General features: G+C 54.5%; 1 protein-coding gene and 1 pseudogene across 7 annotated transcripts in view; both read right to left on the minus strand.

Moving 5' to 3' along the window:
• Positions 1–7: 7 nt before the first annotated feature.
• On the minus strand, positions 8–1950 carry LOC123779743 (S-formylglutathione hydrolase pseudogene; annotated as a pseudogene).
• A 2140-nt stretch (positions 1951–4090) lies between these two features.
• The window catches only part of MPRIP (myosin phosphatase Rho interacting protein), a 148887-nt gene continuing 129692 nt past the window's right edge, over positions 4091–23285 (minus strand). For 5 of the 7 annotated variants that reach the window (XM_087867705.1, XM_087867706.1, XM_045778160.2 and 2 more), the window contains 8 exons: positions 21417–21564; positions 20543–20660; positions 19742–19901; positions 18568–18687; positions 17716–17802; positions 16722–16884; positions 15354–15439; positions 4091–10938 (listed from right to left, as the gene is read on the minus strand). In XM_087867705.1, coding sequence (XP_087723831.1) covers positions 10867–10938; positions 15354–15439; positions 16722–16884; positions 17716–17802; positions 18568–18687; positions 19742–19901; positions 20543–20660; positions 21417–21564 — 954 coding nt within the window. In that variant the 3' untranslated portion in view covers positions 4091–10866. Of the gene's footprint in view, positions 10939–14756; positions 14823–15353; positions 15440–16721; positions 16885–17715; positions 17803–18567; positions 18688–19741; positions 19902–20542; positions 20661–21416; positions 21565–23285 lie in introns of all 7 variants that reach the window. The other 2 variants (XM_045778158.2, XM_045778157.2) reach the window with 2 other exon arrangements.

Here is a 23285-nt window from a genome sequence, read left to right on the forward strand (position 1 = left end):
GTCATGGTTTCTTTTTTTTTTTTTTTTTAAGATTTTATTTGACAGAGTGAGAGAGCACAAGTGGGGGGAGTGGCAAGCTCAGCAGGGAGCCTCGATCCCAGGTCCTGGGATCGTGACCTGAGCCAAGGCAGACGCTTCACCGACGAGCCACCCAGCACCCCTAGCGTAATGTTTCTGAGGGCTGCCCGTGTTGTCGCATGTGTCAGTATTCACGGTCCGTAGCCGAACAGTATTGTCGTGTGGACAGACCACGTGTTTTGAACCCATTCATCAACTGATGGACCCTCCGGTTGTTTCCACCATTACAAATGATGGCGCTGTAAACACACGTGAGTGTTCACGTGGACACGCGTTTCATTTCTCTCGAGTCTATACCCGGAGTAGAGTTTTTGGGTCCTAGAACTCTACTGAGAAACTGCCAGACTTTCCCGAGGTGACTGTGCCATTTTACATCCCAACCAGCAGAGTGTGAGGGCTCCTCCTCCTCCGCGTCCTTGCCAACAAAAAGTTACTCTTTCAATGGCAGCCGAACTGTTGAGTGTGAGGCGGCGTCTCGTGGTTCTGCCTTGCGTCTTCCTGATGACTACGGATGGAGAGCGTCTCTTCACGTACTCGTCATTTTTATATTGTCTTCCGAGAAATGTCTATTCAAGTCCTTTGCCCATTTTTAAAAATTGGGTTGCCTTTTCATCATTGAATTAGAAGTTTTAACTTACGACTTATAACTTAATATGAATTATAAGAATTCCAAGAGTTCTTTTTATATTTTAGACTCGAGTCCCTTATCAGAAATATGATTTGCAAAGATTTGCTCCCGTTCTCCAGGCAGTCTCTCCCCTTTCTTGGGTATTGTGTGCAGCTATGTGTTAGTAATTTTGATATAGCTTAGTTTGCCTGTTTTGTCTTCAGCTGCTTGTATATGGGGCGTCATGTCTAAGAAACCATCGCCCAACCCGAGGTCACAAAGATTTGCTTCTGTGTTTTCTTCTGAGTCTTATACTCTTAGCTCTTATGTGTCAGCCTATCAACCATTTTTTTCAGGTTTTATAGATTTATTCAGAAAGTGATCCAATTATGATTCAACTGCAGTTTTAGCGCTCCACAATCCAGTGTTTTCCAACACTTTCCCCTGCAATTCTGTTCGTACCAATTTTATAATCCCGAAGAAATTCTCTTACTGAAGTTTTTCACGCACTCGCGTCATGTTGCGGGATGTCCGATGTGCAATGCGCTACCTACGATCATGACCCTCCCGTCATTAAAGCTGTACAGACAGCCGCGGAGCTATCAGGTAGTGACCGCCCATCCGAAAGGAGCCGGTCTTTTCCCCTGGCCAGTTCGTGTGTCCAGCTGGGAACCTGGATAGGACTTCACCAGATGGGTCGCATCATAAGCCTTCCAGTTACTTTGCTCTGTTCCCCAGTATCCACCAAAGGCTTTTTTGCTCCAAGCACAGAGCACTGTGTTGCAAACCGGAGCAAATGCTGACTGAGATTTATGTTTTCCAGGCTTCCTCCAAGCACACATCAGGGCTCCGTGGCCTCCGACGGAGTAGCCAAAAACCGCCACAGTTGGGGGGCCCATGGTTAGACGAGCACGGATGAGCTGCGGAGCTCCCCAGGCACAGAAGAGTACGTTCTGTAGCCAGTTTTCCGCGGCTCCTCAGAGGCATCCACATAAAGCCCAGCGCGGTGCGAGTCCCAGCGCTCAGCGTCTGCTTTACTATTGCAGCCACGAGGGCTGCTGTCCGGGACAGTGACGGCAAGGCCACGTTCGGAAGCAGCTTGATGGTACCCAGACTTTCATATAACATCGGGTTCTGTTCGGGTTAAACTAGGGCATTTAGCAAATTTCATTTTGCAGTTCAGTTCAACGCTGTCATGTTCAAAAACCTCCTGAAATCCTCCAAAGCACTTGTTGCTGGAAATGTTTCAATGCCATTCTTCCCCGGGCAGTTGCCACTTGCTTTTTTATCTGCACCAAAGCGTAGATGATCCTTGGGGGTCAGTGGTGGCGGGAAGCGCAGCAGTCGGAGTGGAAAGGTGAGGCCCCCATGTGGCTGTCCGTGCCATGTCCTCCTGTCACTCATTCTCATCCCTAACTGCCACCGGACCCGCCCACTTTCGGGTCAGGTCTGTGAACCATTTTGAGTTAATTTTTGTGTACGGCGTGAGGAAGGGGTTCATCGGCATTCTTTTGCATATGAATAGCTAGTTGTTGCAGCACCATTTGTTGAAAAGACTCTCCTTTCCCCATTGAATGGTTTTGGCACCCTTGTCAAAAATCAACTGGTTACATAAATATAATGAGTTATTTCTGGATTCTTAATTATGGCTCATTGATCTGTGGTCAGTCCCTGTGCCAGTACTACACCGTCTTGACTGCTTAGCATTTGTGGCAAGTTTTGAAACCCATTAAGCAAGTCCTTTAACTTTGTTCTTCTTTCCAACATTGTTTTGCCTATTCCGGGTCCTGTTACATTTCTACATGAATCTTAGAATCAGCCTATCAACATTTGCAAGAGCAGCTGGGGTCCTGATAAGGACTGCGTTGACTCTGTAGGTCAGGGTCGGGGAGTATCACCACCCTAACAATATCGCATTTTCCAATCCGTGGTCGTAGTGTTCCTCTTCTTTAAATAATCTTCATAGTTGCAGCAGAAGTCTTGCACTTCCTTTAAAACACTGATTCCCAAGTATTTTATTCTTTTTGATATTATTGCAAATGGAATTGTTTTCTTGTGTTTCAGATTGTTAGCAAATGCAATTCATTTTTGTATATGAATCTTGTATCCTGTGAAATTGCAGAACTCCTGTCAGTTTTAATAGATTTTTGGGGGTGGATTCCTTAGGATTTCCCATATCCAAGATCATGGCATCTACAAATATGATTTTACTTCTTCCTTTCCAATATAGATGCTTTTCCTTTTTCTTGCATGTCTAGAATCTCCAGAACAGTGTTGAAGAGACGTGGTGAGAACAGATATCCTTGTTTTGTTGCTGACCTTAGGGGAAAGGTTTCCAGTTTTCTACCATTAAGTATGAAGTTAGTTATTTTTTTTTATGGATGTTCTTTATCATATTGAATAAGCTCCTTTCTGTTCCTAGTTTGCTGAGTGTTTTCACCATGAACGGTACTGGATTTTCCAAATGCCGACTGATGTTCGAAACTGCACTTATGTATCTTAAAAAGAAAAAAAAAAAAGGGCTGCTAAAGCTATTAGAATACCATCACGTCAGACCAGTGTCTACAATTTTTTTAACAGACAAAAAATTACTGAAACATCCTTAAGTAAGGAATAACACACTGGAAGTATGTGTCCTTTATATGTCTGTACTCCACTTTTTTCTAACTTTTCTGAATTCCGTAAGTTGATTTCCAATAGGTAGAGTCCGATTTTAACTTTCGTGTGTGTTTATTTGAAGAAAAGTTTGGATTTCCACACATTTTCACATAATTCATTCCAAAGGTCGTGGCAATACTGGAAAACTCCAGTTTCATATTTTAAGTTTATTCAGTAGGTCACAGCCAGAATTTTAAAAAAGTAAACAGAACGTAGACATAGCATATTCTAGGTAAGGGTGCGTTGTTTTGTGAAATGTTGGGTTGTGCTTGGGGGGGTGTATTTGGTCATGAGGTACAATATATTTTCTTTTTTAAACAAGTAACACTTTAGATAAATCTAATACCGAAGGGGCAGAGCTGAGAGAATTCTAGCTCCTTGACTGCCAGTGACATAGCGCCCTCTTGTCCTCGGTACTTCGTCCTGTGTTCGGCCTCCCCTGGAGGTTTCTGTGACGGAGCCAGCGTCCCTGCCGTAGGTTCACGAAGTACAACAGGCACCGTGTTGTGCGTGAACATGTGCAAGAGATTTTTATGGGAAATCTCCCGATTTTAAAATGCTGACAACTAATCCCAAATTCTGAGAACAGTATTTAAAAATAGGCAGATTATAAAAAGTAAAAACAAGCAAAAGCTGCAGTAGGTCTCTAGGCTACCGGCCAGTTTCTGAATGCTGACAGTGTTGACCTAAATGCACGTTTTGCACGTCTCTCCATTACACAAAAGCTCATTCACAGCATGCAAAGGGTGATGCAAAAATAGTTTATTATGATATAGTTTATGTAAAGTTAGGTCATATTTACAAAGTAGAAACGATCAAGCTACATCCATGGGAATCTAGCATTGTCACACAAGGGAATAAATATTCTGACAAAGTAACACTTCAAATTGTAGTGAACAGTCATTCAGAAACTTCGTTAATAATAATAATAAAAACAGCCACAATGACACCATCACAATCTTGAATTATCACAGAGGGCCAGCGGTGCAGCTGAGGGGACGGACGTCCCCGGGGCTCCACTGCACCTGCGGGCGGGCGCGCAGGACTCGCCCGCGCCCCCCAGGCCCCTGCTCGCCTCCGCCCAGTACTTGGGTTCGGTGAACATTATCGTTATTAGCGTTAGTACAGAAATTAAACACCAGTTAGAATCATACAAGCTTGTAGTCTGAACATGACCCGACAGCGGGAAGGAGTCGCCGGGGCGTAAGTCACGGCCGTGATTATCGGCCAACTTGTCACAGCAGAGAACGCTATGTACACGCCCCAGTCTGTTGGTGTGTCAGCTGCGCCCGCGGCGCGGCCAGTGTCCCTAGTAGCCGACCTGAGACAGTCGCTCTGGGAGAAGAGTCTACTAGTGAGAAAGGTTACTAAGAATTAGGGTTGTTGAGCAGTCACTTAGAAACTTTACATTCTATAAATATTACTTAGGAAAACCACATGAATTCTTATCACTGAACTGGTTTTACGTCCTAACAATAAATCAGTAGATAAGACGTTAATACTAAAGGTAAATCCTAAAATCCACTTTAATTGGTTTTGTGATAGAAATGTGACACAATAATGACTTTAGTGTTCTTTATATAATCTATTCCTAGCTTCCTATAAAACAAAACTGAAATGTGTGCGACTACTTGCGAAGGGCAAAGAACGGAGGCCTGGGACAGGCGGCAGGCAGCAGGCGCACTGCGTCCGGCGACCACCGCCGTTCCAGAACGCCGCCCCTTCGTGGTGTTCAAACCGCGTCCTGCGAAGGCCCCCCGACTGGCACCCACGGACCGTGCCTCCCCCTGCACGCCCTCCTGGCTCAGCCTGAGTACCAGACGATGCAGTCCTGAGATGGTGTGACCGCATGTTTCTGTGCCCCGTGGCCACGGACGCCCGCGGAAAAGTGACAGCGTGGCCAGGTTGGCGCCTTGACACTGTTGCACGATACAAACCGGGAGCTGAGGCCCCGCGACTGCTCACAGGTCTCCCGTTCCGGCCACTCCTGCCACAACCGTGCTTGAGACGACGGCTCCCTCCAAGTCTCCCATGAGCCCGGCGAGGGTGTGGGGAAGACGGCCCCACCGCGTTCTTGTCCATCCCGCTCTCCCTGGAAGGCTCAGAGGGCGGCGGCGGCAAGTGTCCCTGCATGCCTGCCCTGCCAGAGGGCACGGGTGCAGGCCTACTGTCATCTCGGACACTGTCCTACACTCTCTACAACCCCCCATGAAGGGGCCACAGCTTTTAAGAAGATCCATCGGCCATGAAAAACCTTGCCTTGTAATGCTGGGTGGAGTTCAGGGTTGCACCCAAAGCTGTCTGCCCTAGCTTACCAGGGGAGGTCTGCGTAGGATTTTCTGTTTTTTAACCCACACACAAATTTTGTCACAAAAAAAATCCCTGCAGTCACTTCCAAGTAGTCGTCACACTGCTTACTCTGAATGACATACGGGTTATTTTGAAGAAAAATATACACGGCTGCTTTTCAAGAGAGAGAGGCTGGCAGCCACACGGAGCGCGTGGCGGCTTCCCTCCCCGAAGCCCGTGTGGATGGCGAGAGGACAAGGGCCCAGGCTGCGTCTGAGCACGCGGCCCCGGCTCCTACAGCGGCGCTGGGGTGCTGGCACATTCCTCCTACTTTGCAGAGCATCTTCTGCTGCAACACTCCGAGAAGGAGCCCTCCTCCCCTTATAAAGAAACAAGAACACTTGAAACCTGTTCTCAAGAGGGCGCGAGAACGGGGCTGGGTCTTGTCCAGCAGACAGCCCTCGGACAAGGTGACAGCGTTCTCTCCATGCTGCGGCTATGCCGTGGCTTCCTAGCAAGCCAGGGTTTTTACTAGACTCACCGCAGGCTGCCTTAAATCTTCAACCGTGGGAAGCACGAGCTTGCTCAAAGTGTGTGTCCAGACACGTGACCGCACAGCACCGGCCCCCAGTACAACGCGCCCCATCTCCTAAGAGCACTCGGAGGACCGGGCGGAGGTGGCCGGCTGTGGAGGAAGGGACGTGCCCACAGCGTCCTACTCGGTGCTGAGAACAGCCAAGGACTTCAGCTTCGGACCCCATCTCAGGTGGGTAAAAAGACCTTCCCTAGGATTAGACGTGCGGCGCCTGAGCTCACGCCTTCTAGGTACCCGCTGGCAGGGAAGAGCCGGATAACCCCCGTGGGAAGCGTGCGGGAAACCCGCTGGGGCGCCTTCGCGCTCGCCAATCGACAGGACGGTGCTCTCGCTGAGCGCCTCGGGCTTCCTCTCTCCGCAATGACCCGAGGCAGAGGGCCCGAGACGGAGGAGGCCAGCACCGGAACTTCCAGCAGCTTTAGCAGCGGCCGCTTCCCAAGCCCGCGTGAGGGGTTGGGGCCGTGGCGCCGGGCACGGAGACCGGCTGGCCCCACTCAGCCGAGTGGGGACACATCAGGGCGGCGATGCAGATCTGTCTACACAGCAGATGCCTGTCTCACTGAAAATATGGCCATAGCTCAATTTCAGGATGTTCACGGTGGGAGGGATTCCAAATGACCGAAGTTTCTGGAGAAGCGAAGCTTCCAATTAGCATGCCAAACTGTTTTCCTTTTAGTATCTAATTCCTTTCAAGTGGAATACTACGTCCTTCCCTGCCCTTTGTAAACCTTTGAAAATATCCTCCCCCCCAACACCAATCCAGGCTTTCTTGGTGACGGAAGGGGGTCACTGTTTTCGTTTTCTGGCCTTCTGAAATTGTGTCTAGAATGGAAAGTGTTAAAAGTTCCAAGCTTCTTTGGAACAGTGGTGAGGAAACTTCCTTTCAGGAATACTCCTACATTCAAGAGAACAGGCTGAGGGGTTACATTCTTCCGACTCTAACTGAAAACAGCTTGGAGCCCCCGGAGAAGAACTGCCTCGGAACTTAGGGCCTGAGTGGCGGGGAAGAAACCGCGTGTGCTTAGCCACGAAGACAGCACGAAGGCACCGAGGAGGAGAGAGAGGGGAGCTCTCCCCACCCCGAGGTCAGGCCTGCAGGCCGAGTCAGCCGAAGGGGCTGTCCGGAGCCGGGGCAGGTCCTCGGAAGTGTGGGGAGGAAGGAACTTTTTAAAGGAGAAAGTCACTGGCTGCTGGCTCACCGGAGTGCGGAACAGACCTGGGCGGTGAGCCAGCGGGCTGGGGGGGACCCCGGTACAGCTGTCATTTTATAGCCACAGAGAAGTGGCCCCAGGCTGAGCAGGGGTGGGGCAGGCACGCCAAGGGGAGCACCAGGCAGCAGTGACAGAGAGGGTCATGTTCCTCAGGCCAGCACTTACTGTTCCAGAATATTAACTCCATCTCTAAAGAGGTTTTTTTAATGCCATCGATTTTGTCTCCTGGCCTTATCTGTCAGAATCCCCTTCAGGCAGACTCCAAGTGTCACAATTAAGGTTTTTCCCAGTCCGGCCCTCGCGAGGCCCCCGACAGCTGGCTGTTAGCCGGCGAGCGAGTGACAGACTGCACTTAACTAGCCAGAGCCCGGCCCTTCCCTCGTCCTCTGCCTCTCCACTTGCTGGACTCCCAGCGAGGGGCCTCTGGTCTTGGCTCCCGACGGCGGACCCACCCATCCCCACCACGGCCTCCCCCTGCTGCCCCAGGATGGCCCCTATTCTGACGCGTGATGGCACAAGCTTGCATTTCTAATGGCAGGGTGTTCCGTCTGCCACCTCACGCGCCTGCTGCCCCAGCGCCGACGGGGAGGCTGCGACAGCCTCTGTCCCTGGACGCTAGCTTTCTAACCCACGCTCACGTTGGCACCGCGCGCACCAAAGGCGCCTGAGCAGTGGAGAGCGGCCGTGTGCACGCTGCGCTGGCCTGCGTTCACCAGGCCCGTCCAGCGGTGCTTCCCCCTTCGCTGTTTGGCGGGTTACACACGAGCTAGTGACTGGCAAACACGACCGTGAAGGCTCGATCCGTGTTCTCATGTCCCCCCAGCAGTGGGGACGCTCGTGCCGCGTTGCTGGCAGCGGGGGCAGTGGGAGCACCCCGAGTTGACAATCACCTCCATGCCCATCGCAGCCCCGGAAGGACCCTTCTCTACCAGCACAGAAACCAACTCCACCTCCACAGTTTTACTCTCTTCTCTCTGGAACCTGGTGACTACATTCCTTCCTGGGGGCTCGGGGGTCTGCAGGGCGCAGCGGGGACTGGGGTGCGACCACAGGTGCTCAGTGAAGCCCCTCTTTGTTCTGTCCTGCCTGCTCCCTCCAGCCAGAGGACGGGCTCCTCAGCAGCCACCACTGCGACGCTCGGCAAGACCAGCCCGAGCTGCCGCGGGAGCAGCCTTTGGCTGGAGAGGAGCCGGGGGGCCCCCGTTTCTAGCCCGCTTCCTGGTAATCCCCAGACGGAAGGAGCCCCGGGACCATGAGTTGTCTCTGGGGCGAGTAGGAGGAGGCTTCAGAGGCCGCAGTGACGGGAGGTGTTTCCCTGTCTCTGCCTTTGACCTCCACAGGCTGCACTCACTCCCGCTCCCAGAATTCTGGAGGTCTAACCTCAGGCGGAAATGAAGCAAGTACCATTCAACGCGCTGCAGGTCTCACAGCCTTGCCAGTCTGACTCCACGCAGGGACCCTGGCAGGAAGGCGGGAGGGCGGGAGGCACGGAGGGGGCTGCTGGAGGAGGGCCAGCGTCCCCGGAGGCAGCAGGCGCCATCACAGAGGAAACTGCACTCGACGAGGCGAGTTCTCCACGGGGCGACGTGATGGCACGGTGCTGAGACACCCTGAGCAGAGGCCAGGTGACGAGGCCCCTGTCCCATCAGATCCTGCTGGACAGCACATCACTCTCCGCCGTGGAGAACACACACTAAACAGTGTCCTACAGAAGGCGCCCCGGGGCCCGAGCATCCCTTCTCTACGCGCCCGTTCTCAGCAGCACACACACAAAATCATGGTCCTTTCCAAAAACACTACCGATCTACAGGGGGGTGGTGCGGGGAGCGGTGTCTGACAAGTAGAATTAAAAAACCAGACCTAACGTTCTCTTGCTTTTGAAAACATGGAAGAATAGCCACAAAGGAGTGACAGGTGTGGGTTAAGAGTCTGGAAGCTGGTGAAGGAAGGCTCGATGCCAGTGGAGGACTCAGAGTTTGTGCCAGTGAGAAGGCGGCACGCCCCAGGCCCTTCCAGGGCTCTCCCCGGATGACCCCGGTCTCAACCGAATCCACAGCCCGAGCACGGTGCCTTGCCCATCTTTACCCCCAAGCAGCCGCGTACCGAGGGCCTGCCGACCTAACAGAAGCGCTGGCATGGCGCAGCACGCTCTCGGCAGTCAAACCGACGGGCGACGGAGGCCGCGAGCCCGGGACAGGCTCCTCTGAGCCCCCCTGGCAACGCCTCCCGCCGGCTCTGAAGGCCACCGCAGCTGCCGCTCGCCGGGGCTGCTCGTCTGAGCACGACTGAGCCTTCCCGGGGCCGCGACGGAAACCCCAGGGCAGGAGACTCTCGAGAACTACCACCGTGCTTCCTGACAGTTAAAAGGTCTTACTCTGACTGGTAGAAAAAGCAACTTTGTTAGCGTAGGTTTACTCTGAGCTCTCCGAACGCTGCAAGAGAACTTTTCGGAGCTCAGGCTAGAGTGAGAAACATAACAATGGCAATTTTCATCTGATTCCGACATCCTCTGTACTTTCTTCTTGACTTAACCTAGGGGTCTTCACTCGGCCTTCTCAGAAGCAACGCGGCGGTCTCTTTCAGAAAGGTTCACGACACGCACAGGCTTTCCCCTCGAAGGACTACCCAAGCGAATCCATCAGGATTTGCAAGCACAGTCTGAAGCCCCGGGCCGCAGGTCAACACTCTTAAGTCTACGAGAAGACCAGAGCTACTAGTGACCAAGAAAGGAACGAGCGTAGGAAGGAATGAGAGGGGCCGGGGTTTTGTGCAAGATTTAATAAAAAACAAACAAAAATAGGAATGGCTGCTTTCGACATTTTCCAGGTTGTGAAAGGTTCCCCACGCTGATCGGGGTGTGGCTCTAAGCTGAAGCAGTGGGACAAGTACAAAATGCTGACCTGCTCCCAAGCCAGAGGTGGTGAACGGAGGTTACGGACCACGACCCCAACCTGCTCCTCCAGCTCCTCCCGCAGGCTAGCGAGTTGTCAGTGCGGCCCCCGGACGCCCTGTTCTCTCCCCGCGGGGCCCACACGCAGCACAGGGCACTCGGCGGGACGAGCTAGCTTATGGACAGGCTGCCGGGCCTTAATACTGACAGTGAGTGCGGTGGACTGCGGCGGGCGGGGGCTCTGTGCAGACCCCGGCCAGGAGCGGACAGCCCTCGTGGCCCCCGCTGCTTGGCTAATTTGAGGATACCATGGAAAAAAAGCTTTGACAAAGACATAGGGAGCTGGAATCAACACAGCAGGGAACCGTGTGAACAACCCCTAAACCAGTCTCTCATGCATCCGTACCCACAGTTAGTGATGACAACAGGAACCACAACAATAATAATAATAAAAAATAAATGTACAGACAGAAAGCAGCGTTCGGGCAGTGCTGCCGCAGGCTGGGAGGGGTGTGTGTTCACGTGGAACGGGACACGGCTAGTCTTTCTTCAAGTCCCTGGATTCAAAGAGCTTCAAGCGTTCTTGCACCGTCAGGCCTTCCTTCAGACTCTGGGTGGAGACGAGAGCAGGAGAGAAAGAAAGACACCGTTAACCACCGGCCCGGCGCCGTGGGCGCGGCTGCGGTCAGGCAGGGTGCGGGTGCCGGGGTGCAGGGCGGGGCAGGAAGGGCTCCTCGAGAGATTAGTGGGGCATGCTAAGGAGAGAGACGTCCCCTGTGAAATGGTGTTATCTGGATGAAAAAGGAAAAAACCAGAGAAACAGACCATGTGTGTAAGCAGCTGAACTCTGAGCTTAGGGCTCTTCAGACAAGCAGCGATCAGATCGATTCAGCCAGGGGAAAAAGCTGTGCCGAGAACTAGAAATCCGCCCGGCCACGTCCTTCTCCCGGGGAGGGGGGTGTCCGTCCACCTCTAGTTCCTCTGTGACCGTGACGTGAGCGTCGTGAGCAGGGCTGCAGAGCTCCCGGGGCATGGCCGGGGACCCCTGCTCCCTGGGCTGCACCCTGGCCGCGCCTGCTCCCCTCAGGCCCGCTCCTGGCACCAACCCTGAGCAGCAGCCGGGGGGGGGGACCTGCTGTGATTGGGGACCTGGGAACATGTCAACATATTTACTAAATTTTCAGAATGTGAAACCAATATTCTCTTCACGTGTGACCCTGGCAGAGTTGAAATGTGTGTTCCAAGATAAATGACGCCTTCCTAACATGGGGACAAAACACGTCCCACTTTACTCTTGGAGGCTCTTCCCAAAGATCTCATTTCACTCCAGAGCGCGGCTGAGGGTAGCACTGTTTGCACGGGTCTGCTTGCTTAGCAGCCCTGGGATCCTGCGGCACGTCCCGACACCCGCCTCAGACTGCCAGTTCCCGGGGCTGGCCGGCACGTGCCAGAGCTGACAAAGGTGCAGGCTCCACTGCGCCGTGTGAAACTCAAGGCTGCCTGGGTACGGGCTCCAGACGACCACACCAGTTTTAGCCCCCAGTCAGAGCACCGCGCTGGTCCTATGGGCCCTGCTGCTTAAAAGCACGAGCTCGGGAGTGGGGCCTGTGGGACCCGGCTGCCCGCAAGGTTTGCGGCAAGATGGGTGGGCCACGGTCCCCCCAGTCACGCAGGACAGCTCTGCTTCCCTTCTATGCTGTGCAGCTGTATGCGTGTAAATGAATAAAGTACCTGGTTTTTTTAAATAAAGGGTTCTATGGCTAACCTTTCTGAAACGCTCTGTTCTAGATGGACCTCAACGTAAGCAGTCGGGTAGGGTCACTGTTGAAGCTTGCCACCCGGTCGGCTGGAGGACGGGGGCAAACCCATGTCCCGTTCTGAACCTGAAATTCCCTTAATGCACTTAATCGCCTCAGATGCCCTTGGGCCTTCTCCCAAGTGCCCCAGGCCAAGGAGCTGCCATGTGCACAGCAGCCAGTCTCGGGCGGGTGCTGGGCACGCATGGCTACGATGCGGGAGGTTCCGCCCCTAAGTGCCAGCCCACAGGCAGGCCTGTCACGTGCCGCACCACTTTTTTCTAGCTGGGGACTTTCAAGGGACAGTGAAGGTCCTGCCCGGGGGTGTGCTCCCTCCCGTGCACTGTGGGAGTCCCTGCTGCGCTCAGGACTGTAGCTGGGGAGCAGGGCGACAAGGGGAGCCAAGGCTGTGTGCCCAGTGTCACATACGTCTGTACACTAGAGCTTTAAGGGTAGGAAGAACGGAACCACACTGACCCTGCGCACCCAGAGAAGGGTCCTTGGGGTGCACCGTGGCTCTGCTGGGGCTCATTCCTCCCACATGGCCCGCGGCCAGTCTCTCCAAGCGCCTCTGTGACCCCATACTCAGACTACCAGACAGGGGCCTCCATGGGAACCCTGTGGGAAAGGTTCGCTCTGGTCTCAACACCAGAAAAGCCATCATGCTCTTAAGCAATGCGCTTGCCTTGACTTTCTGGGTGCCGAGACTTTCTATCCTTTTGAGCGAGGCAGGATACAGAACAGAACATCGATCAAGGACAGAAAACGGTACACATCAGACCCCATATCAAAGTGCACCAATGATAAGTTTTGTTTCTGGGCAATTTCACTCCCTGGTATTCCCGTGGCGGTGGTGGCGGTGGGGTGACCTCCACATACGGTCAGGAAAAGGACAGCACACATGTGAGTGTGAGTGCCTGCTGACATCGTGAACAGGTCCAGCCTTGCTTGGCATCACAACACATGTCCCTAAAGACTCTGCAAGGTCCCTGCCTTTCTATACGTACCAGTGGGACTGTGCCGGTCCAGCGACACACTGGAAACCGGCCAGGCCAAACGTGGACTCAAAGACACCTGGGAAAACCCCATTCCTGGGCTTCTTACCACTGCCGTCTGGGGCCTGGCACCTCTGGGAGGCTGAGCTGCCCTGGAGGCCCAGACCTTCGTGCGCATGCCTGACAGTCTTCTCACTTCCTACCTTTGCATCGGCTCTTTCCTGGCCGGCATAAAAGGTCTTCCCAGCACACCCCCTGCAAAGGCCCTTATTGATAAAGGTCTTTTCACTGATTTTCTGCCCTTTTGCCCAGAATCCTTTGTATTTTTTATTCCCCTGCAGGGACCGGGACACGTAACCTGTCCTGACGGGGTGGCCACACTGCACCAAGGCTTTCCGGAAGGGAGCGAGCAGATGTTTTTCACTCACTGTCATTTACAGGCACGGGCACAAGGCCTAAATCATTAACAGCGAACTTAAAACAGCTACAGTTCAACCTCAAACAGAAAAGAGAATCTTTAATAAGAAAACCATAAACCAAAGAACAAGTTCTACTTTTGCTAAACAGAATGTTTCTCATGTTTACAGAAAAAGCCCAAGCTAAGTTCACAATCAAGCCTAAACCGTATCTGGTTATAAGGGATTTGGGGCCGTAGGAGAATAAATAAAACCAAACTGACTGGGTTTATAATATTTGGGAATTTCTTAAAAGTCTTCCTAGAGCAAACCCTTAGCCAGAGGATGCTGGACTGCGGACCCCGCCTGAGAGCGAGCCGTGGGCACGTACACAAAAGGAGCCAGTGCTGTGTGGCCCTGGGCCCACGTTAGGGTCCCCTCTGCCAGGAGCGTGGCCCAGCCCTGGGGCTCTTCCTGCTGTTCTTAACCTCTCAGAGAGTTCACGCGATCAAGGCCGCGCAGCGGGAAGCGCACTCTGGGGTGTGCAGCCTGGTGCGGAGACCGGGATCTCCGGGCACGGCCACTGTCCTCCTGTGTGTCTGCAAACACGGTGAGGTTTCTCAGCCAGCATGGCGGTGCCCCCACCTCCTTTCTTTACACCTCTGCCTCCAGCGGCATTTTGTTTTGTTAAAACCAAAACAAAAAAAGTGCCAGTAACCTTCAGCCCCAACCCCTCCTCGTCCTCTCACTCTGCTGAGCCGTTTGCCCGGCTATGCCCACAAGGTACCGGCTCCGCCCTGCCTCGGCCTGTGAACTAACTCGGTGGGGGGTTCCTGGCGGTGGGAGACTGCTTGTCAGCGGCTGCCGGGTCTCTGTCAGGGCCTCTCCTGACACAGGGCAAGACGGGTTTCCCCAGAGAACGTGGAATGCACAGATCAATGGACATGCACGCGGACCAGTGCCGGGGGCCGCTCACAGGCCCACGCCCGCCCGAGATGCTCTCTCTCCGGACCGCCTGCCGAGCTGGAGGGCGGCGCTTCCCCTCGGCAAACGGTCACCTCTGGTGAGAGGTTAAAGGGCCGGTTAAGTCCCCGGAACAGGTTAAAGAAACTTGACCAGGACGGTGTATGTGCTTGCCGGAGCAGGGAAGTCACAAACAGGGAGCTTGCTGTGGAGGTGTGAGCAGTGCATGCAGGTGCCCCTCGAGGGCCGCAGGTGGGTGGGTGCTGAGAGGTGCTTTACCTACATGACAGGGGACCTGGAAGCGGGCTCGTTTCAGTTATCCCATGAGACCTGCTCAATTACGGACTGTCAGAGGAAAGAGCAAAAAAATAAGACACACACACAATAAATCCTAAATGCAACATGCTCATTGCTCCCACCCCCGCCCGTCCTTCCCGCGGAGAGGCGCGCAGCGGGCAGGGAACACGCTGGGGCGTGCTACTCTGTGGCTGGGGGAACAAGTGTGGCAGCTTCCCCTCTCGAAGGCAAGCAGCAGCAATAAATCAGGGCCATGCGAAGAACAGTGCAGACAGAGCGGGGCTGGCCCAGGGGGTCTGGGGGGAAAGGTGGCCTTGGAGGTCCAAGGTCAAATTCCCTCCAAGCCCCGCTTCTTGTAGGCCTGGCCCCTCAACTGTCACTGTCAGAAGTTGGCGCCACTTCAGCACGAAGGAGACACGGCGCTCGAAGCCACCAGAACTGGCCCAGCAGGTAGGCACGTGGAGCCAGAGGAGTTCTGGGACCGGGGACCCCTGCTGCAGCCCGTGGTGGGCTCTGATTCCGCTCCTCTCTCTAACGTCCGCGAGCCCCACACACCCTGGAGCCGCACCCCAGACTCACCTTGGACCTGATGTTTCTGAGTTGCCGGCTGACACAGGATCTGTCTTTCTTTAAGAAGTCAGGGTTGCTTTTAGATTTCATTATATCTGAAGGAACAAAGGGACCCATTACTTTTGTTTTCTAAGACCCTGTGGAACCAGACTGAATGTTTACAAACCTCCCAAGCTTACTGTTATCGCCACACCCCTGCGGCTTTTCCTTCAACAACTTCAAGAGAAAACAAAGCCAAAGACCATAAAACACACCAGCTCCTTCTGGCAACCACTCAAAGCACCGGCCCGGCCGGAGGACGTCCGTGAGGCTCTGTGCTCGGCTCTGTACGGGGGGCCTGGCACGCTTCGGTCTGGGGCCGCCGCACAGAGCAACTGTGCCTTACGTATTTACCCCCACCTTCCTCCTGGCAACCCAGCACTGTCATAAAGCAAAAGGGCAAGGGTCGTAAGCCACCCCATGCCATGTTGAGGTGACAACCATTCAGTTGGGGTACAGTCCCTCAGACGTCTTAAAAACGGCTACTGCACACATGTACACCGGACATGCGTGTGTCCTGCAGGGGCGGACGGTTACACTTAGTCTACTTATGGAACTCCTTCCATGTCAAAACAGAAACGTCTGCCTGGATGCTCTTAAGACGGCACGGTGTTCCATCGTGCTGTGAAGCCACCAGCCTCGATCTGCGCCAAGTGCTACCCTCCTTGTTCGCACATTTCTGTGCACTCGTTTTCCAGAAGTTCAAGTGGCAGGTCACGTAGCAAATGCTACGCCTTCCTCTTTCCACGGCCCCTGCCACCCCGGGCTCCCCCTCAGGAGCAGCCCCTGCTGTCACTCTGTGACCCTTCCAGAGTTAGTCTACAGGTTCGTTTTGAGTGGTGCCTGCGTATTGCCTGACTGATTGCAGAAAGACAGCCGACTCGTCCTCCAGCGGCAGCGCAAGTGACCTTGTCTCTACCTACCCACCAGCGCTGCCACGATCACTGATGCTTGGCTGGCTGAGAGAAAACAGGGTCGTTTTCTGTGGATTTTATGGTCAAGCCCCAGGATCAAGCAACTAGTTATTGACAGCTGCTGTCCACTGAACTACTGAGTAAGGAGAACAGAACAGAAAAACGCAAAAATGCAACCTGGGATTCTTAGGAAGATACACGCCGACAGCGTGACTTCCCCTCAAGGCCTCGCAGCGCGCCGAGAGGAAGATGGCTCCCCCGTGGACCGGGCCGCCTACCAACCCCGGGCCCGGCGCCCCTCTGGTTGTTCTCGATAACAGAATGCACATCTAAATACAGAACTGGGCTCTGCCTTCACTCCAGGGCCAGTAACACTCTCTGACCACAAGCTGTGGGGTCCTAGCCCAGAGCCTGGGGAACTCACCGTATCCTGACACAGGGGTGTTTTCGGGGGATTTTTCACCCAGTGCTTCCGTCGCTGCTTTCAGCTGCTCTTTCAACCTGCTGATGTCACAGTCGGCCTTTGCCCTCACAATGCTGAGCTCCGTGTAGATGTCCTTGTACTTGTCACTAGCGTACTTCTTGTCCTTCAGGATGAAAAGGGCAGAAGCAAGCGGTGGTTAGGGCCGGGCTAAGCAGTCCGTCTCCGCGGGGCTGGAACGCTCTGCACAATGACTGGGGGGTGCCATCCGAAGTCGGACAGGCAGGCGGACCCCTGCCTTCCAGAGGCGGACTCTCAGTACGAAGTGAAACAGGCAGAGCCGAGAGTCTCTGTCTGACGTGGGGCGAGCATCCCCGAGCGCTCTGGCAGGCCCAGGTGTGGCCCTGACCCACTGGAGACCTCCTGGAAACCCCTTATCTAGGAGGGGGTGTTTTTGTTTTTAACCCTTTATTTACATATTTGAGAGAGAGACAGAGAACAAGAGCTGGGGGAGAGGCAGTTGGAGAAGGAGAAGCAGACTCCCCACTGAGCAGGGAGCCAGATGTGGGGCTCGATCCCAGGACTGAAGGCAGACAATCGATCGAGCCACCCAGACGCCCCTGCCTTGGATTTCCTAAGTGACTGAATGGCCATCATCTCCTCCCTGCCTCCAAGAGTGCCCTGGTGGAGACGCGTGGGCTTCACCAAGCTCTCCCCTTCCAGGACATTTGTCTCTGCTCTCACGGTCCCTGCCGAAGCACAGTGGAGGCATGGAGGGCAGGGACACAGCGAGACCTCAGTTTTACTGTACCTGCTGACAGGCTGGCATCTTAAGAGAGCTCACTTTTGAAACCACATTCCCCATAAGAATGAAATCTAGTCTAGAAGAGCCTACAGTTGGGAGCGCACGAGGGCCTCTGCGAGCTCTGGAGGAGGATGTCCCCACTCGGCCCCAAGCCTGTCCTCAGCCCCGTCTCCCACGGAGAGGCGCCATTACCCGCAAGGCCGTCTGTAGCTCATCCTTGAGAGAGCTGATCTCCTGTTTCAGGTACTGTATCTCTGACTCCTTGACCCGCAGTAAGACCTGGAATAACAGAAGAATTAGGGCCCACACTGAGGAGCAAAGCGACTTCCAGAGTCTTGAAAGCAGAGATGAGAGCCAAGCAGGGAACCCGTCCTCCTCCTCGTCAGTGACATGCAACCACAAATGCCGGCAAATACCCTCGACCACTGCTAACAGCTGGCCTACCACCTACAGAAACAGAAAGAAACTGCTACGATTCCTCCTGGACCCGAGAACCCTGTTCCTCAGCCCGAGTGGCCATGGTGAGCGCCCGGGCCGGGGCCCATGAAAGCATCCTGCTGAAACCGCTGGAACTCACTCAGCCTCTCCCACATCACTGAGCAGATTTTCACGATGAAATGTTAACTGAATGGGAAGAAATCTAAGTGCTTTTATAAAAAGACGTAAGAATCAATCATCTGACTTAAAATAAACCTCCCTGCCCCTGAGTAATATGGCACTTCGGGCTGTCAGCAGCTGTGGTGTTCACAGGGCTAGTACATGGGACACTTCAGGTGGGTGGCGTTTGTGCTGTGGCAGAAACTGTGGGTATGGGGCTAAAGGTCCCCATGGCCTCCTCACGAGGGGTCCCCACTCCCGCTGTGGACCCCATACTGCCTGGCAGCTGTGCTCTTTTGCTGTCTGGGGCGATTTCGATCCTTCCACGTTCTTCTTGCTGTCCCCAGCTCTCATCCCTGCCATGATCCCATACGCTAAGGGCCACTTCTTGGTCCCCGCTTGGGGCTTATGTGGTGCAGAGCGGGGTGAGGGGGCCCCGAGCAGTACCTCTAACTCATAGGCATCCTTGCCCTGTGTGAGCGGGGAGCCAGCGGCCTCTCCACCCGCGTCCCCGGTCAGCAGCGTCCGTAACCTTGCGATCTCCGCAGCCAGGCGGTTGTTCAGCTCCTGCGGGACAGCGACACGGTGACGGGGGAGGCTTCACAGAGCCGCCTGGGGGCAGCACTCACACGACACACGCAGGAGAGGCTGTTTTCTCACCAGAAGAGGCAGACGTGGGTGAGCGGAGGGGGGCCACGGGCAGGGCGTACGCACATGGCGGCGTTTTAGACTTAACGTGCAAGGTGGCCACTGCCTGTGACGTACAGCCCTGTAACAGCCATTCATGTGGGCGCTGTGATGGTGGAACTGCGTACGCAGGGCTCCATAATTCTCAATACCCTGTCACCGTAACTAGTATCCATGTGTCTCGTGGCTTGTCCAACTTGAGTTTCTGTAGGGTTGGGCCCTCTTGCCACCTTCCCCGCTCACTTTCTGAACCTTTCTTCCAAACTGATAAGTGGTCATCTTAGGCCACTGCAGTGACTCGCGGGAACCAGTCCTGCCACAGCGCCCTCGTACGGGGTGAGTGTGGGCCCAGAGACCTCGAGCCGGAGCTGACCAATGTCTGTCTACTCAGCGTCTGGGAGGACGAGCCGGTGGGTCATGCAGACGGTGGTCCAATTTGGTACGTCAGAGAAGCTTTTATCAAACTAAACCTACCTTGAGCCTTCCCCTAGCCAGGATTTTAAATGCACCCCAATTTTCTGAAGAACAGGCAAATTTTAACAGAATACTCTGACCAAAACACGAACAGTGTATGGTCTTGACTGGGGGACATTTAAACATGGTCCCAGCCTTGGGGACAGGAATCTTGGACCAGGTGCAGTGACCCTCCCCAGCAACGAGAAGCAGAAATCCAGAGATGCTCAGGAGGAACAGAGACATCACAGAGATCCCAAAAGGGCTAGAGCCCAAATAAGTTAAAATTTAAACAGCTGGGTCATGCAGTCGACAGCCCCAGCTCCACCATCTGCAGTGAGCTCTGGCACCGTACTGGGAACGTCAGACATCGGGAGATGCCTGCGGATGGGACGGTCACTCTGTGGCTCAGGGACCCAGGCCAGCTCACGTGCGGCCTGGCCCCCAAGTCCAGCCTGGGCTCCCCCAGCGGCAGGCTCACCTGATTGTGGGCGTTGAGCTCCTGGTTCTCACGCTGGCACTGCCGCAGGGCCTGGCGCTCGGCCTCCAGCGCCTGGGCCAGGTGGGCATTCTCCAGGCACTTCTGCGAGTACTGCTCAGAGAGCACCTCCAGCTCCCGCTGCACCGACTGCAGCTCCTCCCTGTGGAGAGGGCACGGCTCACCCCTCTGCTCGCACCCCTGCACCAGGCCTCTAAGGCCCTGCGAGTCCCCTTTGTGAAACTCGGGGAACAACGAGACACAAGGCAAAGAGCTGAGCAGAGGGCAGGTCCTGGGCATTCTGTGGCCTGGGCGAATTTGGACCCAGCTACAAAAGGGCCCACTTCAACGTACCGCGGGCTTAGAGAATCCCTCTTGCACCCTCCCCTGCTCGTCCTTTGAGGGGCTTAACTGTCCCACAGACAAAACTCCCGTGACGTCAGGAGAGAAGTCACGCTTGGGATTTGTTTTCAACACTAACTGTTGAGGTGCTCTGTGTCTGATCAGCCAGGACCTGACTCCATCAACGCTCAGAAAATCAAAACCTCGTGATGCTGTTCTCGGTCACCCTGGAACCCCTGGAAAGGGCTGCTTCTTCCGCTAGCAGAATCAAGGACGACTCTAGGAAGGGCGGCTCTGAACTGCCCTCAGAACCCCTGGGCCTCTGCCAATGCCCACCCTTGAGACCCATGTCTCTGAGGCTCTTCACAAGACACAGGAAAGGTGCCACTGCCCACCTGCAGGGCTTCCCCCCAGCCCGGCCCACGAGGGCCGCCTCCCGTGGGCTTCAGGAAGCTGACTCACAGGTACTGTCGTCGCAGGGCCTCGATGTCCGAGTTGATGCTGCTGATCTGTGACCTCTGGCTCTTCTCCAGCTCGCGCTCCATCTCCTCCCGGTGGGCGTTCTTCATGGCTTCAATGGCTGCAGGCAAGGACGTGGCCATTAGCACGAGAGGCTGGGGGGGGCAGGATGGACAGGATGGCGTGTCTGCCCGCTGTTAACGCGAAGTCCATGAGCCGTCAGGCTGGCCTCTCCCAAACTGATTCTCTGAGCAGACGCAAGCCCAGGGATTCCCGGGAACTCCCACAGCAAAAGGGATGCAGGGGCATTTTTTTTTTTTCAAATGTTAGAAGAAAGCCAAACTGATGAAATAAATGTCAACGTTAAAATCAAGCACAAGTTTATAAAATAAGCAAGCTTTCAGGGTGGTAGGTTTTTTCTGGCATCCTGAAATACCCCAGCCCTGTAAAGCACAATCACACAGAGGGAGAGTAACACAAAACCGATGGCACTAAGGCTTGCTCAGGGCAGAGCGTGTTGGCTCTGTGGTGACGTGTGTCACCAGGCAGGGGCTTTGGCACTGCTGTGCTCGGGCACTGCAGGCAGAGGTGGCCTTACACGGTCCAAGGGCAGTGCCAATGGGATTGGCGAGGCTGGGGACAGGCCCTCCGGTGTAGCTGGGGGTGCTGGCCCTGGGTTCACAAGCTCTCAGAGGGCTCCTGAAAGCAGCCTCTTCCTTGGAAGGAACGGTCAAAGGCTTGTCTTGGATAACCAAGCCGGGACCTCAGCTAAAAGGCAGCATGAAGGCTGCTCACTGCAGAGTCGTGCAGTCAGCTCAGGAAGCCCGCCGCCTGCCCTGCCCTTGGGGTGGAAGTGGCCGCCCGGCCCAGCTCCCACCTGAGATCGTGGCCGCCGTCTCCTCGGCTAGGAGGCGATCCTTCTCCTCTCGCAGCTTCTCCAGCTCCCGCTGGTGCTGCCTCTGCAGGTCCTCAATCTTCTTCTGGTGCGTTTCTTCCATGGCTGCAAATCCTCGCTCGCACGTGGCCTGTAAGACACAAAAGGGACTCCATGGATTTTTTTCTTTACTTCCGCACTGGGTGTTCTGTTTAGCCCGGCCCCTCAAGGCTCCCCGGTCCAGACAGCATGCTCCTGACACCGAGCATGGAGCCAGTGGAGCCATCTGACGGCTATCTGCAGACGTTCACGGACGCGCCTGGGCATTTTACGCTATCGGAGCATTTGGGAAAGAGACTGTACATAAATGCTCTTATCTGGGTGATCTGAATCCTGCTTCTCTGTGGAAAGTTGGTACGGTGGGTGGGAAACGGCTATGGTGGGATTTAAAATAGCCGACCCCAGACCTTTACAGAATCACGGTTAGGGAGGACTGACCAGAGGGAGGGAGAAGAGAGCAAACGTACGGAGGCTGGCTGGGTCTGGTTTGAGTTATACAGCAAGAAACTTTCAGCACCAGACAGGGCACTTCACCAATAGTCACAGTGATACGTCTTTGTCAGCTCTCGGAGGGAGCTGAGGCCATCCTGTGAATGATGGGTATCCCGGTGAGGACAGGGTGGGGGGTCCGCGGAGCCAGAAGGCCTGGCCCTGCCACTAACCGGCGGGCTACTGTCACCTGGTATCCACTGAAGGAATCAGATTAGGCTATAGGATCTCTTCTCTTCCAGCCTGCACCTTCCTTCTTCCTTTTTCAGGTACAAAGAAGGGCTCTAATTAACTAACTGAAACGAGACACACAACAGAACTGTCCTCCGCACTCTTCCGGGCCTTGCCACAACGCAGGCTGGTTTTTTACCTGGACGCAGGTCCCCCTAAGATGGGGTCCAACCATCCCACACATCCACACAGAAGCCCAGGCCTGGCTTACTTAGCAGAGTGCTCTTACCAAAGGGGCAGGTGACCGTGCCGCACAGCTGTGAGGGCTGTCTGTGCAGCCGTTCTGTGCACGGAGGTACGCTTTCTGTATAAATCCCTTGTACGACCTCTTTCAGAGTAGGCATCAGGCCTTTCAGTGATTTTTTAAAAACCAGAAGAGTATGGCCATGTTACATTCCAAATGCGAAGTGGGGCGGGGGGGGGCTCCTCCCTCCCGACCTATACTATTTGATCAATCTTCTTGCACCCGAATTCAAGAGAGTTTAAGAAGAAACCAAATCACCACACGTGGGTGTCTGTGTCTGAGCCCCCACAGTAACTGATCGGCCTGAGATACTCCATTCTATATTTTCGACAGTCTGGACCTTACTGCAACAGACTGGCTGCACTGGGCCAATGGTCTTAACTGTGCTCCACCAGTAACTGGGCATTCCTTCTCCCAGGTAGCCCCCATCTGGGAGCCGCTGGCCTCTCACTGCCCTCACACCACAGGGCAGCTGGAGGAGTCCTGGGGCTGTGGCTCCCAGCCCTTGGCCCGCTCTGAGACCCTCATCTTCCCTCCTGCGTGCTTTGGTTCATAGCGAGCACACAGCTAGTAGGTCTTTTAGGGTTTAGTTTGATTGGACAGCTTTAGAATACTTAAAGTTGAGGCTGAAAATTCTTCCTATAGAAACGCTGCATCAGCTTCAAAGACCAGCTACTTCCTTGGACAGCATATGTGCTAAAAATGATTCACCTATGAACAAATTTGAATTTTTAAGCCAGTAATCCCTGGGGTCAATCCCAGTTCCTGGATGGCCACTGTGCAGAGCTGTGAGGGAAGGTGTCCGCAGCAGTCAGAAGAGGGGCTGTCAGGCCAAGACCCTGGTCTCC

This window comes from Ursus americanus, chromosome 14 (assembly GCF_024610735.1).
Source record: "Ursus americanus isolate L20-20 chromosome 14, mUrsAme1.1.p, whole genome shotgun sequence".
In the NCBI taxonomy this organism is placed as follows: domain Eukaryota; kingdom Metazoa; phylum Chordata; class Mammalia; order Carnivora; family Ursidae; genus Ursus; species Ursus americanus.